At 35.1% G+C, this 18,742-nt stretch overlaps 1 protein-coding gene across 3 annotated transcripts in view; it reads left to right on the forward strand.

Moving 5' to 3' along the window:
- KCNT2 (potassium sodium-activated channel subfamily T member 2) overlaps positions 1–18,742 on the forward strand; it is a gene marked incomplete at both ends in the record, with an annotated part of 388,861 nt that overhangs the window by 352,656 nt on the left and 17,463 nt on the right. For 2 of the 3 annotated variants that reach the window (XM_080917662.1, XM_080917663.1), the window contains 4 exons: positions 1,729–1,830; positions 3,957–4,040; positions 5,018–5,146; positions 17,552–17,852. In XM_080917662.1, coding sequence (XP_080773788.1) covers positions 1,729–1,830; positions 3,957–4,040; positions 5,018–5,146; positions 17,552–17,852 — 616 coding nt within the window. Of the gene's footprint in view, positions 1–1,728; positions 1,831–3,956; positions 4,041–5,017; positions 5,147–8,655; positions 8,677–17,551; positions 17,853–18,742 lie in introns of all 3 variants that reach the window. The other variant, XM_080917664.1, reaches the window with a different exon arrangement.

Genomic DNA, 18,742 nt, shown 5'->3' on the forward strand with positions numbered 1-18,742 from the left:
CTTTAGGAGCTGCCGTTCCAGGTAGCAGATGGGCCGGGCTCCGCTCTGCGTCCTGATGTAGACTCCGGGTGGAAACAGAAGTTCTAATTTTCTGTTCCCAGTCACTGGATCATGCAAGGCAGGGAAGAGCAAGGGAGGGGGTGCACTTTCCGTGTGCACTCTGCAGAGATCTCTCTGCTCCCCGGGAGCCCAAGTCTCCCACCCACCAGTTGCTCAGCCTCTAAGGGCCGCCTTTCCGGGTGGAAGATGGCCCAGGCTCCAATCTGAGTCCTGAAGTCGCCTCCGGGTGGGAACAGAAGTTCTAATTTTCTGTTCCCAGTTGCTGGATCGGGAGAGGCAGGGCAGGGTGTGCACTTTCCGTGTGCACTCCGCAGAGATCTCTCTGCTCCCCTGCAGCCTAGGTCTCCCACTCACCAGTTGCTCAGCCTCTAAGAGCCGCCGTTCCGGGTGGCAGATAGCCCAGGCTTCTTTTACTTTTCTTTCTTTCTTTCTTTTTTCTTTTTTTTTTTTTTTTTTTTTTTTGAGATTCCCAAAATTGGCTCCATTAAAATGGGGCCTCCAGTTTCTTGAAAAAGTAGATTTCTTATTTGCTAGCTGTTTCATTCTATCCTAAGAAAGCTTGCAGAAAAAAAAATAGTAATTTTTGAAGTTTGTGTCCAGTAAGTACAAGGTTGACTTTCTTAAGATGCCTCTTTCCATTATAATACCTGGACATATTTGCTCTCCTTGTTACTCTATCTTTATAAAAAGACAATGGAGGTTTGTTTTATTTTGAAACAAAGGCTCCTGGTAATCATATGTTTTCAAACTTGATGAATCATCTGCCTCAGCCCTCCAAGTGTGTTCCACTGCATCCAAATAACAATAGAATTATGTTTAAAGAATCATGATACCATGCATCATAGTATACATGCATACTTACATACAAATGAACTTTCTTATGAAAATGTAGGCAAGCTCCTCTGTAAGTATGCTATTTGTTTGGGAAGGTGAGGATGATTGAGAAGTAGACGAAAATGATGGGTTGTGAGATAAATATTTACTTTATAGGAGCGGCTGTTTCAATATTGCTACTTTGAAATGGGGCCAAGACACCATGTCCAGTATACCACAGACTGGAAAGCTTAGAGGTGTGTGTGTTTTAGTAGTGGATGATAGGGAGTCTCGGGTTAAAGTGTTTACTGTGAAGGGTGCTGGGAGGTACACATGAACTCGACCCTGTAATGTGATAATTTTGGAGGTTTGGACCACATCACATCGATCTGGGGTAACGTGACCATTCCAGCCCAGCACAGGCTTAACGTTTTTCTTATATATGACAATATTTAAAGGCAAATCTTAGTATCATGATATGCTATGTAACTTCAGCAATTGTTCAGATTTAATTTGGCTACTTTTATTTTGCACGTTTTATTATGTCACCTGTCACAGTAAGAATTACTGTTTACACGTGAAAAAAGTTAACATTCTGAATTATGAGAGGTTCCAATGAAATTGGAGAAGTTGTTCATAAAAATTAAAAATACACTTAATTTTTTTATTTTTAGTCTTGCACATGCACATACACTCACAAGAACATATACAAAAATCAATTCTAAAAAAAGATGGAAACATTTATTGCTAATAGTCAAATATGAATATCTTTTCTCATCTTTGCTGAGAAAATGAGCTCACATAGTAGTGCATGAAATATACATGCTCACAGCTTCCTCCTCTGGGTCCGAACAGAAAGAGAGAGAACGAGGTTCTAACCTGGCCTTTATGTTTCGACTGCCTTTTGCTGCGGGAAGAGTATTCAGCATAAGTATGTTGGACACACTTCTTTATCAGGTACACCATCTCTTCTTCTTTAAAATGCTTATTTTATTTTAAATTTCACCTAGATTGTTAGTAAAAGTATGTGTTAGTGATGTTTCAAACTCTTACCATAAAAGTTTGTTTGAAAACAGTTAAATATGCTTCCATGTATTTAGTTGTATAAATGCTGATCTCATATTATTATTTCTAAGAAGGACTGAGGCTTCCACTTTTTGGCTTTTTTTTAGCTTCATATAGTCTGTGAGTTGTTTTTTGGGGGGTATTCAGAGCTTTCTAAGAATAGTATCCAATTATCAGTGACTGCATGTTGTGTCGGTTCTTTTGTGACTGGGCTACGTCACTCAGGATGATATTCTCGAGATACATCCATTTTCCTAGGAATTTAATAAAGTCATTGTTTCTAATAGCTGATGTGTCAGGATTCTAAACTGAAGATATTTCAGCTTCTGATAATTTTTGCTTATTTTATATAAATAAAAGAAATATTTTATAACCCAGGACAATTAAGTTGCTTCCAAAATACCAGAGTTCCATTGCTGTTTCTACACTGTACATTAATACAAAGCAATCCATAAAATCCATGGATTTAACTCAAATATACAGTTTGGTCTGCTTTTATTGCTTATTTCCGCCCACGGCTGCATCATAATGATGTTTCCTGCTCTCTGATTCGTCAGTCACTAAAGATTTTTATTTATAGGGAAAATGTAGACTTTTATTTCATAGCATTAGCCTCAAATTAAGCACCTTGACAGTTTGTTGTCTACACTCCTTTTGACTGTGTTATTTATTCTCTTCTACTCTCTGGCTGACTAAACTAATCCCAAGATATCTGGAGATTTTCTCCTAGCCTCTGGGCTAAGCTCTGCTCCTGTCTTTCCTTATGGGTGTCAGGAGCCACATGCAAAAAAAGGAGAGATGCCACAGTGAGTGATGAGTGGTATAAATGTTTTTATACTATTGTTTCCAGATAATTTATCTAGTTAACCCAGGAGGCAGGCCTGTGCCTAAGCTCCCCAAAAATGAATATATCCATCTTTTGAAGAAAAAAATGCTACCCTGATTCTTTTTTTTTCTTTTCCCTTTTTTTTGTTTTTATATTTTAAGATTGCTTGAACAGCAGTAATTGAAACTGGAAGTTTGTATGAATCACAAAGAAGTGCTCAGCTACTCTTTTTATTGTCATGTGACACAATTATCCTGCAAAAGTGAAGACACACAAGTTAATTGATCATTGAAACTAATGCAGACTCAGAATTTGAAGGTCTTGAATTCCTGCAGACAAGATGCTGCAGCTGATCATGTGCTTGTGCTTAAGCCTTAAGTCCTGAGTTCTGTCTCAGAGACCCACATGTTACAACTTACCAGAGTTTTCCTCTGACTTCCACAGGCACTCTGTGGCACACATGCACACATACACGTACAGTGAAACATAGGTAGATAGATAGATAGATAGATAGATAGATAGATAGATAGATAGATAGATAAATTTGACATTTTAAGATGAGAATTATGCAAGAGTAAACGTTATTCTTCCTGTTTTAATTTACTATATACTGGATCTGTCTACATGAGTATATATATGAATGGGAGAAACTCCCTACAATATAGCAAACATTTGCTGGGTTAGATTCTTTTCCAGTTTAATAAATTTAGTTATTTTACTATTTGTTTGTAAAACACTTAATAAGAGGACTTCAGAAATAGAAAATTCTAGAAAACATTTCTTCTATCCGTCAGGACTTTCGCTTGGCTATAATGATTTCTGAATTGCTGAGAATTATTTTCTTTATTTGCTGGTACTGGGATTAGACCCCAGAGCCTTATGTTCCTAACAAAGTCTTTTGATGAAGGACTCTCTACAAGCTTGCTAATATTATTTTCTATTTATTTTTCTGTTATTTTATTATTATTAATTTATTTTTCTATTATTAATTGATACACACTGTTATATTAAGATAATAAAATGATCTATTTTATAAATGGTTACTTTTAAAGTGGAGATGTATTTTAATCTCATTTTATAGGACTCACTGAGATGCTAAAAATAATTTTGCAGAAACATTTATGTGTTCACACTTCCCAATCTTTTATGTATCTCACATATATAATGTATTCATATTTTGCTTATATTGCAGTCATTTGTGAAAGATTATATGATTTCTATCACCAGACTTCTTTTGGGACTGGACACTATACCAGGATCGGGATTTCTTTGTTCTGTAAGTTAACCATGTCTGGAAGAAGAGAGAACTCTGATAGAAGGTTTGATTGGAGCACCTACCATGTGCTTTTGGTGACTCATTTATAACTAAATTTATGTGTGTCTAAAATGTTGATCTGAGATTATTTTTTCTAATTCATCAGGCCCTTATATTGTATGGTTTCTTTGTGGCTCAAGTGTCACAATTAATATTGTTACAGAAAACAATCTCTACAAAAACCAAGGAAAGATTCTCATTGTTTAACAATGACAGGTCCAAGGCTTCCGTGCTACATTGTGCAGGAGCAGGGTAATTCTAGCATTTAACCCTGTACCTTTCTAAGATGGGATCCTATGACATTGCTCAGACTGTCTTAATAATCTGGAATGGAGAAATACTCCAGTCCAGCCCTTTCAGATTTCAGTGAGCCAGGCCTGTAGCATTGCACGCCGTTCGAGCATGCTGTTTGGTAGAAGTATGTGATAAGTGGAATACTGGTTCTGATATACAAGAACCTGCGTGGGAGAAGAAACTTGGCTTTCTGCCTGGAACTCTCTGCTCGGTCTACCACATAATTGCTTCTGTCATGTAGAAACATTGGGGCAAGTGATAGTACTTTTATGATTAGAGTACATTCAGCACCTTACATTTTTTTCCTTTTTCGTTTTATATACTCTATTCCCTCAATACCAGTGTTCTGCCATCATCTTGAAGGTTTTCAAAGTTTACAGTATCTCCCAGAACTCTGTCAGTGTTGTTTTCCCTACTTTTATTAGATCAATATACTGCCATACTGGCCCAGGTTGGATACTTAACCTTTCTTGGCTTTGGATGAGCTCTCAGGCTAAGCTGAGATAGAGTGAATAAAGTTTTATGAAATACTACTTTAATATTTTTAAATATGTATATTAACAGGGCTTTTAGGAAGAGAAAGATGACCCCTGGTGTTTTTATTCTTAAACATTGATTGTGGGATTCATTTATATGCATTATAGATGAAAATTACTGAAGATGACCTGTGGATCAGAACCTATGCCAGACTTTATCAGAAGTTGTGTTCCTCTACTGGGGATGTTCCCATTGGGATCTACAGGACAGAATCTCAGAAACTAACTACATCCGAGGTTTGAAACTATGGAAGTCTTTTTTGCTGTGATACTTACTATGATGAATATACTCGTTCATAACCATGAAGACTGATTTCACACAAATGCAGCTGAAAATGAAAAATAGTTCTACATAAACACCTAGAGTACATCTTCAGGAGCCAAAAATCTCAGCAATTTCACAGAATATTGTTAGCAGGCTTTTTAGCATTGTGAATATTGGATTTCAGTCTTTTATTTTTTTCTCTCTAGATCCAAGATTAGCTATTTCTAGAACATTTTAAAGAATCAGAATAATTTAAGTCACCCCGAGGTTCTGAGATTAAAAACAAATATTTTCCGAAGCACCTATGCCTCTAATGTATTCCTCCATTGCATATATTAGCATTTGGAAGATAGCAAAACGAAAAATCTCATTAAGCATTAAAAAACATGTTTCTCTGTCTCTTCTTTAAAAATGCTTGGAAAGCTATAAGAAAAGTATAGGAACTGTGCCTGGCTTTCTAGAAACAAAAAGAGTGATTTTATTGAGCACTAGAACCTATTAATACAGAATTTTGATGATCATCTACAACTGAGAATACATCTGTAATTTTATCGCCTCTCTGGTTGCAGGTGACTTCTATACTATTAAAAAATCCACCTCTTTAAATTAGATTATGTTATGACATAAAGTTTTTAGATTAAATATAATACCCAACATATATTTATATTTAATATTTTTTAAAATAAATTTTTTTTCAAATTTCTCAAAATTATGACAAATCATAGACATTTTAGCTAGTTATTTTTTCTTGTGCAAAATCACCCCAGGCATAGGGCTCTGATCAATGAAATTTATTTTAACTATCCAAATATATTTATTATAAAAATAAAAAATTCTCACTTCATGTAGAAAAATTTTATTATCAACATGCAATTAATGGGATAGTTTTGTTTTCTCATTGTATTATTATTATACTTTTAAATAAATGGGTATTTTGGATATCTGAATGTTATTCAAATTTCCAGAGATGTTGTGGGTGACTTCATTGTTGTTTCTGAGACATTATAAATATCTGTGCCACCATCTATTCAGCTACATTTAAGTTTTTGATTGAACACAGACTTGTAGGTTCACTTCAGAAAGAGAACTTTCAAATAAGAAGCATTCATAGGAGTGGAGTGGAGAGGCATAAAAGAAAGTTACAGACATGAAGGAGTTGGGCAAATATGGCTAAAGTTTTTATATTACATACAAATATTATGATTATACAGTAAAATGTTATAACAAGACACTTTTCTATGTAGAAATTTTGACGTTTTCTTAGCTTGCTAGTGCTTCCATTGTAGCACATCATACATTTAATGACTTTAAATATGGAAATGTTAATGGCTAGAAAGATGGTTCAGTACTAAAGAATTTATCCTGCTGTTTCAGAGGAGGGCCAAATATACCTGTACACACACACTCATTCATACACACACACACACACACACACACACACATGTGTATATATATATATATGTACATATATATACATATATATATGTACATAATAGAAATAGTAAAAATATTGGTAATGAAAAATTGATTCTGATATCTGTAAGAACTGGGAAGCCTAGACTCTAGACAGTGCGAGTTTTGTGGCCTGTGAAGTCTGCTGTGATTCTTCACATTTGAGCAGCATATCTTCTTAGGACAGAAGAAGCAAGGCATTGTGGGATCCTTAGACCCTTCATGACTTAATCACTGTCCAGCACTCCCATCTCTAAATAGCATTGCCCTTTGGCTTACAATTGCACATAATTTTTAAAAGTGGAACAGAAACATTTATTGCAACACGAATAAATTGGTTATGGTAATTTCAAAGTGGGTTTCTATAGACTTTTAATGTATTTTTACCCTTACATAGTTTTTATGAATTTAAATGTAACAATTGTTTTCTGTGGTCAGGCTATCCATATTTATATTCATGTCAATAATTTTGTACAATGGGAAAAAGTCATTGTTGTATATTGAGTAACACGATAAAATATAGAAGGAATAGCTGAATATCTCTGTTCTCAAATAGTACTTAATTCCTTTTTATCTAATTCTATCCTTCGCAAATAAAAGTCTCACTGACAGGCTTCTTTAGATCCCCGTTGCTCCCCTTTATGTATATGTTTTAAGAACAGATGTCATTGTCAAGATAAAAGGAAACTGATCTAAGCTGATGGGTCCTGTTTTCCTGTGTTCGAATGTAATTTATCATTTGACACATTTTATTTAATAATTTATATTTCAGTTCTGTAGATAACCTAAGACACAAATATAGCCTATATTCAACATTTCACAAGCAACTTACTGCCCCAAAATAATATTGTTGTGTACGGAACACACACTACCTAGTACAGCTGCATTGACTAATTTTTTCCAACATGAGAAGTCTGATACATGAAGGACTACAAGTCCATCATGTAAAGTGAACTTTCTTTTCCCGGGCACTTATTTTAAAAGTGGGTATTTTTCTTCTTATCCTTCAGTAGAAGATTATGTGGATAAAACTGGATGGATAGTACATCCACAATCCATCATAGTTTTACAGTTTGCAGGAACATCTTTACAGTAAAGGAACCTGAGTTATGACATTGGAGTTTACATGAAAAAGGAATTCATTCTTTCTAATGAAAATGGATAAAGAATGAATAGAATTGAAACATAGCATCATTTTTCCTCCCATGTCAGACAGTTCAAACACACACACACACACACACACACACACACACACACACCCTAAGGAAGTTCAAATAAGTTTTTCAGATTAAGTGGCAGTCTTCTGTAAGAAAAACCTAAGAAGGGTTCAGATTTTAGGAAGAAGTTTTATTTAGGTTTTAGAATTAAAGTGTTATGGTCTTGCTGAGATCACAGGAGGTCTTCCGCCATGGTTCTAAAAGCTTCCATGCTCTTTCTTATGACATAGATCTGATCAGTATTTGTAAGGTGCCAAGCAGTGCATAGCAAACAACAGATAAGAAAGAGGACAGGAAACTCAGAGCAATTTTCTTACGATAAATTATTTATGAGTGAATACAGAAGAAATTTTTAAATAAGAAAATTTGTGCTGTTAGTTAAATAATGCCTTTATCAACAAGAAAATTACGTTAATAAAATACAGTCCATATCTTCTGTATTTACACAGAATTTATTTAACCATAATCTTCCTGCTATTGGTACCAACAGTTAGTGCTTAATTAATGTAATTATTTATTTAAAATATTGTGTTTTTCAGGAAGTGCTTCACTTATTTTCAATCTTGTATTTTAGTATTTATTCCACTTGTACAATCTGAGGAAACAGAATATTTGGTAGACATAAAAGGAATCATAACTTCTACTTTACCTGACTTTGATCAAAAAAAGCCTTACAAAAAGGAAATGCTTTATTACATTTTAAGTGTAATGTGGATATATGTTCTATTTTGTTCCTGTTGCTGTTTCATATATGTATGGTCTAGTCATTGTCTAAACTGTATTTTGTGTATTTTTTTCCTCCTTTGTGTCAGTCTCGAGAAATAGCATCTCAAGTAAGTATCTTCTGTTTGTCTCATTCCTCGGTGCTTTCAAATACAAATTTAGACCTATTAAAGAAATTGACTATGAAAGACTACATTCAGAATTTTATACTGAAAGGTTTATAAATACATTTTTTCACATTAGTGTATTTTTATTTTCACAGAGAAGATTGTAAAATAATGTTATATTTTTGTCTTTAGACTGCATTTCTTCATCCACTTTAGGTGTTATTTCAGAATTTTGGTAAATTAGTTCTATAAATGTTAAAGCTAACACCAAGAAATTAATGATCATAGTTCACAATAGTCACATACTTCTTTTCTTTTGTGTGATTTCTTAAATTCTTAGTGTGTACTGACAGGACTGTGATGTGTAATTAGTAGGCATCTGTTCAGAGAGGCAGTTGTAAGAGGTGGATCTTAGGATACACTGTAGATAGTAATATTTTAATGCATACTATCAAACCTTTAAAAAATCAAGTACTGACAAAAAATATATTCATATAGTTTTATGCTAAAATGCTTTTAATAAACTGTACATGTATCTCTGATTTTTTAAAAATAAAGTTGTAAGGAAAAAAAGAAGATGAGTAACATGTGGAAAACAGAAAAAAAAGATACAAGATGAACTTTTGGAAAGAAATTAAAAATGAAAACATATCAATCAAATAATCATAAAAATTAATTCTAAATTATATTAATATTGTAGCTACTATTATATATTATTAGCATTTATAATGGAAGATGTTTCAAAATGTTATAGTTTTTCAGAGACTTAAAACCTGGCTATGGTTTGACTTTTTTTCAAATGCAAAGGATTATACAGATATTCACTAGTGCCTGGAGAACTCTGAACTTGTCTGACCTTCTGTAGATGGAGACCTAGAAGCCAGACTTCAGGAGCTGCTGTACTTACTGAGATTTATAATAATAACCTAAGACTGTGTCTCCTGAATCTCTTTCTGAACATTTCAAGTACACAATACATTAATATGATATCTCCATTCACAAAGCCTAATATCCAGAATTTTCTCATTTGACATGAATTTGGACCTTTGACACTTTCCAGTCTCTCTCTTCCTCTCCCTCTTTCTTTTGTCTTTCAGATTTGTTTATCTTATGTGTATAAGGGTTCTGTCTGCATGTATGTATATACACATGTGTGTCTGGTGTATGTAGAGGTCAGAAGAGGGTGCCAAATCCTTATACTTGGGGTCAGAGATGGTGGATATTAGGAATCAATCATCTCCAAGGGTGACAAGGGATCTTACTGGCTGAGCCATTTTTGTAGCTCAATTTTTCCATTTTTTAAATTTATGATACCATAATATTACTCTCTACTAAAATTTTGCCTTTTTAATAGTAAGAAAACAATGAGTAAATCTTAGCATTTTGTGCTAAGTGAACTAAACCTGCATACAGAAAAGCAATATTACTGAGATTCGAGACAAGGTAGCTTTACCAAAATTCAAACATTAAGATATGTCAGCTGGATTGTGAATTGACCACTCCCTTCTCTCTCAGTCTGTTAATAGTTCAGCATTTACTTTGGGATTCGACAAAAGAAATGACTCAAACCATTTCATTGTTTTACACATTAACCGAGAATAATTATCTATGTTATTGGAAGTCTTTTTTTAACTTCTGGTAAGCTCTTCTAATTCTTTATATGAAGAACAGAAACATGATAATCTTGGCCAAAATCCTATCTACCTTCTGTCCCCAAATAGAACAATACTTACTGAGACATGCTAGGTGTGTTCACAGCTGATTGAAAATGCAATGGTAAGAAAACGATTTGTCAAAAAACCGAGGTGAGGATTCAGACTCATATGTACAATTTACTTTTCTTCGTGAATTTGAAATGTTGAGAGCTGCTATTTTTCTTGTGTTGCACAAGGCTTCTAGGTAAATCCCATTTCCTGCTCTACTAGCTCTAGATCAATTGTGTGTTTTATTCTGCTATCGTGATGAAGAATCATTAGTTCATTTTAGCTGCCTAATATTTCCAGTCAGATTTATTTCTGTGTTTTGAGCTTTCCTGCAGCACAGTCATTTTCTACCAATGCTTCTGTCCTTCTTGCTAGACATCAGTCACTCATGTCATTATTCTGCAATCCCTGGACTTAGATTTTCACTACCCCTTAAGTAGCTGTGTGCAAACTTGGGATATGATGAATGTGAAGCAGAAAGAAAAGGAAACTGGGGACATATTACTTCTTTATAGGTTAAGATAAAAGATGCATGTTGCTTGTTCAGGGTTAATTATGTATAATTCTGTGACCAAGTTTATGCAGCATCCTAGATCTTACTTTCTTATTTAAACTGCTGTCTTATTTTTGAGTATATACTGTTACTTTAGGGATGCTTAGGTCAATACACTTAGATCTAAATATATATAATTTATAAAGTCAATATCTCTGTTTTTTGAAAAATGTTGTATTAGTCAATCACATGTTGAGTTTAATAATGTAGAGCACTTGACTCTATAGTATCATGAGACTTATTATTTTCTCTGACTTTTTAAACTTTGTTTACAAGCAAAATGTTAATAATACAAATATGTATGTGTCTAGGAGCATTTATTTTGGATATGTATAAATATAAGCAATGCAGCTGTATACTAATCCTATGAATTAGGACAACATAAATTTATAAATCTTAGGTATTCATATATACTCATTCATGTGCATACATACACACACATAACACATACATAAATAAAATATACAAAAATTTAGATGTATATACTCTGTGAGGCTGAATTCATCTACAATTTTCTTTTTGTTTGATATCCTATAAAAGTTTTTTTAAATATATTTTTACCTTTTATGCTTATTTATCTGCCAATTTTCAGCTCTATTGATTGTCTGTCATATTCATTTCCATGGTCAGGAGGCACTTTGTTTAGGGGCTCATTTGAAGTTAAGACGCTTGTCACTGCATGAAATTTTCTAATATCATCAGAAAGAAAATCTATGCAATAATAGTGAAACGTGGAGGAAAATATGTATGAATATAATTTATAAATCAGCTATTTGTATTAAATGTATAAATACTATGCAACTCAAATGAGTTGTGAAAATATTATAAACCTTAGTTCTTATATATTAAAATTCGAACTTTTAAAATTTAGGTTTGGAGACTAGTGATTTATTGTGTGGCTGGAAAGTGTATTCTGACCTTTTCTTTAAGAGTTCTCCCTGTTCTAACTCCTCCCCCCCAAAAAAATTAGAAGAGCTCATTAGTACCATTTGTTTCCATATACATCATAATCAAGAATAAAGCAGTCTTTTCAACATAGAACAGCATCAAAAAACAGAATCTATTGGAATAGCTCTTGGTTAAGCATTCCATGAAAGTTCTGAGAACCTACGAAGCAGACAAATATCTCTCTTCTTTATCTTTTCTTCGAGGATCATATTCCCTGTTAATGAAACAAATTTAATTGGCAGAATATAGCCTTTACCTTTTATTGTAGACATGAAATCCTTTGGGTTTCTCATCACGTTTTCTCAAGGAAAGGGCAGGGATGATAAATACAAACGCTAAAATTTACCACTCTATAATTTACATAAGAAGAATGTGTGAAGTTGGTAATCAAGCAATTATTAATTATCATTATTTTTCTTTGTCTGTCTACAAAGACAATAAGCATAACATGTGGCTCTCTCGTGGGTGGAGAAACTATTTAAAATTCACCATGCAATTATAAAGTAGCTTTTATCCCGAATTTTGAATAGAAGTAAATGTGAGTGTAAGCCATAAAACTTGAAGACGAACAGCATTTGAACGTATAATAAAAAAAAAAAAAAAAATTCAGGCCTTAGTATGGGTTGCAAAAAACAACCTTGATGATTCTTCGGTTAACAGAAGATGAGCCATGTTATAATATGGCAGCAATGAATCTGTAGTATTTCCTTTTATTCACTCAAGTAAACCATTAGTATTTTAAAAATGTCTACCCCACATTGACCATAATTAGAAAATTCGTTTACCTACATCCAACATTCATAGTTCTTTTATTATCTTTAACCTTTTTTTACAGACCAGTCTCTATCCACCTCCTGTTCTGCCCTTCCACAGTTCCTCATCCCATTCCTCCTCTCCCATCTCCAAGAGGATGTCCCCATCATTACATTACATTACATTACACCCCTACACCCTGCAAGGTCTCCTTACTCCCTAGACCCTCAAGTTTCTCACGGGTCACGTGCTTCTCCTCTCACTGAGGTCAGACCAGGAAGTTCCCTGCTGTACCTGTTTCAGGGGCTTCGGGCCAGCTAGTGTATGAGAGACCTTGGGGCTCCAGATTTGTTGAGACTTCTGGTCTTCCTCTGGGGTCTCCCTCCTTCTAACCTTTCTCAAATTCAACCACAGGGGTTCCCGACTTCAGACCATTGATTGGGTGTTTTACTTTTATCATTTTTAATCATTTTATTGGATATTCTCTATATTTATATTTTAAATGTTATTTCCTTTCCCTCATCTCCCATAACCCCTGCCTCCTCCCCTTGCTTCCATGAAGGTGCTCCCTCTTCTAACCACCCACTCCCACCCCAGCTCCTTGGCATTCCCTCACACTGGAAAAATGAGCCTTCACTGGACCAAAGGCATCTCCTCTCTTTGATGCCATATCTTGTTTCAGTCAGCTGCTTGTTGGGCCCTTGAAGGCAGCCATTCTAGGCTCCTGTCTGTAACTACATTATAGCATTTGTAGTACTGTCAGGCCTTGAAGCCTCTCCTTGAGTTTGGTTCCAACTTGGGCCTGTCACTAGACCTCCTTCCCCCAGACTTTTCTCCATGTTTTTGTTCCTGCTATTCTTTTAGAAAGGAACAATTCTGGATCAGAGCTTTTGACTATAGGATAGCAACCCCATTTCTCCCCTTGAAGCCCTGTCTTTCTACTGGAGGTAGATTCTATAACTTCCCTCTCCTGATTGTTGGGAATTTTATCTTAGGTTCCTTTGACTCTAGAGATCCTCTGACCTCCTAGGTCTCTGGTACATTCTAGAGTGCCCACCTCCAACCTCCCATCTCCCTAAATTGTATATTTCCATTCATTCTGCTGGCTTCTTGGCCGTCCCAGCTGCTGTGATTATTTGGGAAGGTCCCTTACCTGTGGCACTGGCTGTTGGAGAACCCCTGGGAGACCTTCAGACTATGGGGTCTTCAGAGAAGCAGACATGCTGATGGTCTGCCCAGGTAAAATGAGCAGGCCAGGAAGTATGGATCCTGTGTTTTAATTCAATTTGTTATTTTCGCTTTTCTATTGGGTAATGGAAACTTTTGATGTTGATAGTTATCAATGAGCATATTGTGTGTATTGATATGCATATTTTAAACCCCCTTGTGATTTACATATCTGAGACTGTTTATTCCTTGTGTTTACTTGCCTGTGGCTAACCTCGTGAGATTTAAGTTTTCCTCCAAGTATCTTCTGTAGAGCTAGGCTTTTAACTAGATACTTCTTAAATTTGGTTTTCATTTCAGAATGTCATTTTTCATCTATTGAGATTGACAGTTTTGCTGCATATGGCAGTTTCGGGGGGTATCTGTGCTCTTTTAGAAGAGTCTGTAAAAGACCCACAGAGTTCTTTCCTGGTTTTAGAGTCTCTATAGAGATGTCAGGTGTTACTCTAATGGGTCTGCCTTCCTATCTTACTTGGTCATCTTCCTTTTGCATTGTAAAATGTATCTTTGTTTCTCTGTGTATGCGCGCATGCATGTGTGTGAGTGTGTGTGTGTGTGTGTGTGTGTGTGTGTGTGTGTGTGTGTGATTTTATAAATAGCTTTCTACATGACTTTCTCAAGTGATAATTAGCATTCTTTATCCCTCCCGCTATTCCCTCCTCTATTTTGCCCTCCCTTCTTTTCCACTTCAGGTTTTCCTTTGCACTACTATACTATGACTACTTTCCCCTCACAGTCCTTTTAAACAATGAAATAATCAATTAGGCAGAAGATATTATCTAAAATATGTAATTTAATTTTTGTAAAGATATACATTTAGCACTTTTTGTAATCATGGCAAGTTTTATGAATCTTAAAAATAACATGTTTTTTAATGATAAGACTACATTTTGACAACTTATTATAATGTACATATCAAAATTTTGTTTCTTATTTTAAGTTGATGTACATTTATACATATGAATATACTCCTAAATCTGTTTCATACAAAGTATATTTGGGGTGGGGTGGGGAGATACCTCAAGAGATTAGACATCTGATGATCAAACATGACATCCTGAGTTTGCAGCCCAAAGCGTCAGGTGAAAATACTGTTTATGCTCTCTTGGCCTCTCTTGCTCTTGTGCTCCTGCAGCCTTGTTCTCCCTCCTACCCCTCCTCTTCCCTTCCCTTCCCCCCTCTCTCCCATGTGCTCATGGCCGGCCTCTACTCCTCTACTCCTCTACTCATCTACTTCTCTCTCTCTCTCTCTGCCTCTACCACCCTCTTAACTCTCCCATGACCTGAATAAACTCTATTCTGTACTAAAAAAAAAAAAAAAAAAAAAAAAAAAAAAAAAAAAAAAAAGTAAAGAAAAAAGAAAATACTGTTTATTGCTCACACTTGCCAATGACCGCACATAGGAAGATAGATATGGGGGGGGGGACCTGGCATTCACTGCCAAGAAAGTCATGCCACACAGGTAAGCATCAGGTTCTGAGTGAAACTCTGGAATAATGTGGAGTGCAAGAGAGGAGGCACCCAGCATCTAACTCTGGTCTCCACATGCACAATTACACACACACACACACACACACACACACACACACACACACAAACACACATACATACACACATAAACACAAACACACATACATAAACACACACACATACACACATAAACACACACACACACACACACACACACACAAAGGTGCACACACTAATAAAACTTTCCTGGTACTATTACTGTTTTTTTAAGCATTTGATGATAAAAAAAAATTTCTCTAATTAATTATACATGGACAGAAAAAGTGATGCAGACAAAACATACATTACATTATAAATATGTTTTTCACTTCAAATTTAATACATTCATAAGCTAAAGGGTTGTTAGTCTCTTTTTAATTTTCCATTTGTACTGTTGTCTCATGCAAGGGCACAAGTCATGTTACTTAGTGTATGTTGATTTCTGCTTGCTGTATAGACTTACTAGAAAAAGGACTTGCAAATGCAAATGTCTCTGTATGTGAACTCATGATATTCACATCATAGATTTCAGAACAACCCTAAACACAGTTTCATCCATAATTTAGATGAATGTATTTCACACAGGCTGAGACATAGGACCAAGAAGAAACATTTACAAAGCAAATTTTAGGTTTGTTTGAAATAGCATCAAATCCTTCCCCTGTCCCTTACATATTTATCAGTACGTGATACCAAGACCTAAACTGTAAGCAATGTTACATATGCTTAGCATCTCTAATGATTTCTGCAGGAAACTTGATACAGAAATATATTACTGAATAACTTTAGATAGTCCTTATTGATGATAGATATTTTTAATAGTTTGTAATCTATTTTCACAGAAGATGATTTTATTTGCAATATAAACTATATGGGAATACATAAGCTAAGATTTGTAAAGGTATCCACAATTTAAATGCTTTAATGCTACCAGTTCTGAGAAATAATATCTGTTTTTTTACATTTGTTAAATGAACTTTTCATCAGGAGATAGAAAGTTTAAATAGATCATTTTATGTTATCCTAATAATTACACTTCCATAAGAGAAATATGAAGGGATTCTGATGCCTTAGCTGAACTTCCTTGTGTGATTATTTCCTAGGATGTTTTGAGAGTTGTGTGCAAGTCCCTCACTGAGCCTCACAATTTATATTCACATTTAGAGGATATGTTGGAGCTACTTTCTGACCCTGAACTGATAACTTAGTTTCTATTACATTGAAAACCAACTGTGTGTGCCTGTGACATGTGACATTCAAGCAAGCTTTCAGCTCTGGAGGGGAATGCTGTGGCAGATTTGTGGGTCCTTAAATCCACAGGCACTGAGGAAGCTGTTTGCTTACATATGCATGAATCCCATTCAGGAGTGGTCTCCTTGGGTAAGGTTAGATTTCACCTGACTGCCTTGTATAAAAATTCATAGCACTGAAACAAAGAGGGTCTTTTACTCTAAAACTGAGAATCCATAGAAAAAGCTTAACTCTGAAGACATTTGGTGAGTTTGGGTTCATGGCTTGTTCTTCGAAGGAAAGAAGGCTGTTTTCACTTCAACTGTTTACCTTCAAGGTATTCCTGGAAACGTGGAAGTTACACAGATGCCGTACGACAAAGTTTAATCAAATGCTTACTTTATGAATAATAGATGCATGACATAAAACTGTGACTTAAAACTGCTCTTGGTTTAATCTCGGATTATATGAGAATTAAGAGAAATTCACATTTTTGCACAAATGCTTTTCTTCCCAGTCATATGTAGAAAGGGCATTAATTTAAAAATCTTTAAATAAAGTTACTCCAAAACAGATTTATAGTATTTATGTTACATCTGAAACACTTATAGCACATATAACATGGACATTTCATGGTCTCTATGTAACTAAATTTATAAAATACTGTGGTATTTGGTTAAAATATCTGTATTCTAACAACCAGATATATTTAAAGTCACATACAAAAAAGACTAACACTGGAGAGATTAAGATGTCTTACCAGTGAAGAATGAGCTCCAGCAAAGTTTCTGCAAGTTGATTAGTAAAAGATGAGAGTGGAATATATTTTGCTTTTCCTTCAGAAACTCTCACACGAAGATATACAACTACACCAAGATCATGCACACAAGTTATTTAAGCTCTAGGCAATGACTATTCCTAAAGTATGTAATTGTCAAATTCCTTTCCCTTAAAGTCTCAAATCTCCATCAGTGTGGAAGAGTGGGAAGACACCAAAGATGTCAAAGACCCAGGGCACCACCGCAGCATTCACCGCAACTCAACCTCTAGTGACCAGTCAGACCACCCCTTGCTGCGGAGGAAGAGCATGCAGTGGGCCCGAAGGCTGAGCAGAAAAGGACCAAAGCACTCTGGGAAAACTGCAGAAAAAATAACGCAGCAGCGACTGAACCTCTACAGAAGATCAGAAAGACAGGAGCTTGCTGAACTCGTGAAAAACAGAATGAAACACTTGGGCCTCTCGACAGTGGGCTACGGTATGCTCCTCCAAACTCCTATACACCTAAGCCTGTCATTTCTTGTTCTTACACAGTCACCTTGGATGTAAGAAAGGACTAAGTTTTGTTTGTCAGGGTATGTACACTTTGATGGAAATCTCATCTTTTGTGTAATATTTAAATCATAAACATTGCTAAAATGTGGTTAGCATTATTTAGCTCACTAGGCAATGTTTGAACCAATTACAGAAATATCCCACTTTTAAGTATTCAGAAAATTTGAGATCAATTTAGTTTCCACATTGGAGCTATAAAACCTAAGCCATGAAACTTTTGGGTTTGTTAATACCTATCTAAGATTTACATAGGTCTATCTGGCTACAATTCCTCTCCCTCTCCCTCTCCCTTCCCCTCCTTCTTCTCCCTGTCCATCCTTCTTCTTTCCCTTCCCTCCTCCCCCTCCCTTTACCCCCTCCTTCTTCCTCTCTCTCTGTCTCTCTGTTTCTTTCACACACACACACACACACACACACACACACACACACACACTCACACATATATACACACTAGACACAAGTATCATAACTACCTAAATTCTAGATCTTGAAATGAAATAAATTTGAGGTATTTCAAGTAACTATGATTGTCATTGGAAACTATAATTTAGAAATTGGGTTTAGTTTCTTAACCAAAGACTTCAAAGGGTGTATTTATTTTCTAATTTTTAGAACAACTCAGCAAAATAAAATTCCAGCTTATTGTTGTACAATGTTTTATACATACATCAAACAGACCAACACTACTACTACTATTACTACTACTATACTACTACTACTAATAATGAAACTAATTAGTACTACTACTACTACTATTACTACCACTACTACTACTAATAATAATAAACAGCAACTTCATAGACAAAAAATAAA

The sequence above is a fragment of the Micromys minutus genome (genome assembly GCF_963924665.1).
Source record: "Micromys minutus genome assembly, chromosome: 6".
Taxonomy (NCBI): domain Eukaryota; kingdom Metazoa; phylum Chordata; class Mammalia; order Rodentia; family Muridae; genus Micromys; species Micromys minutus.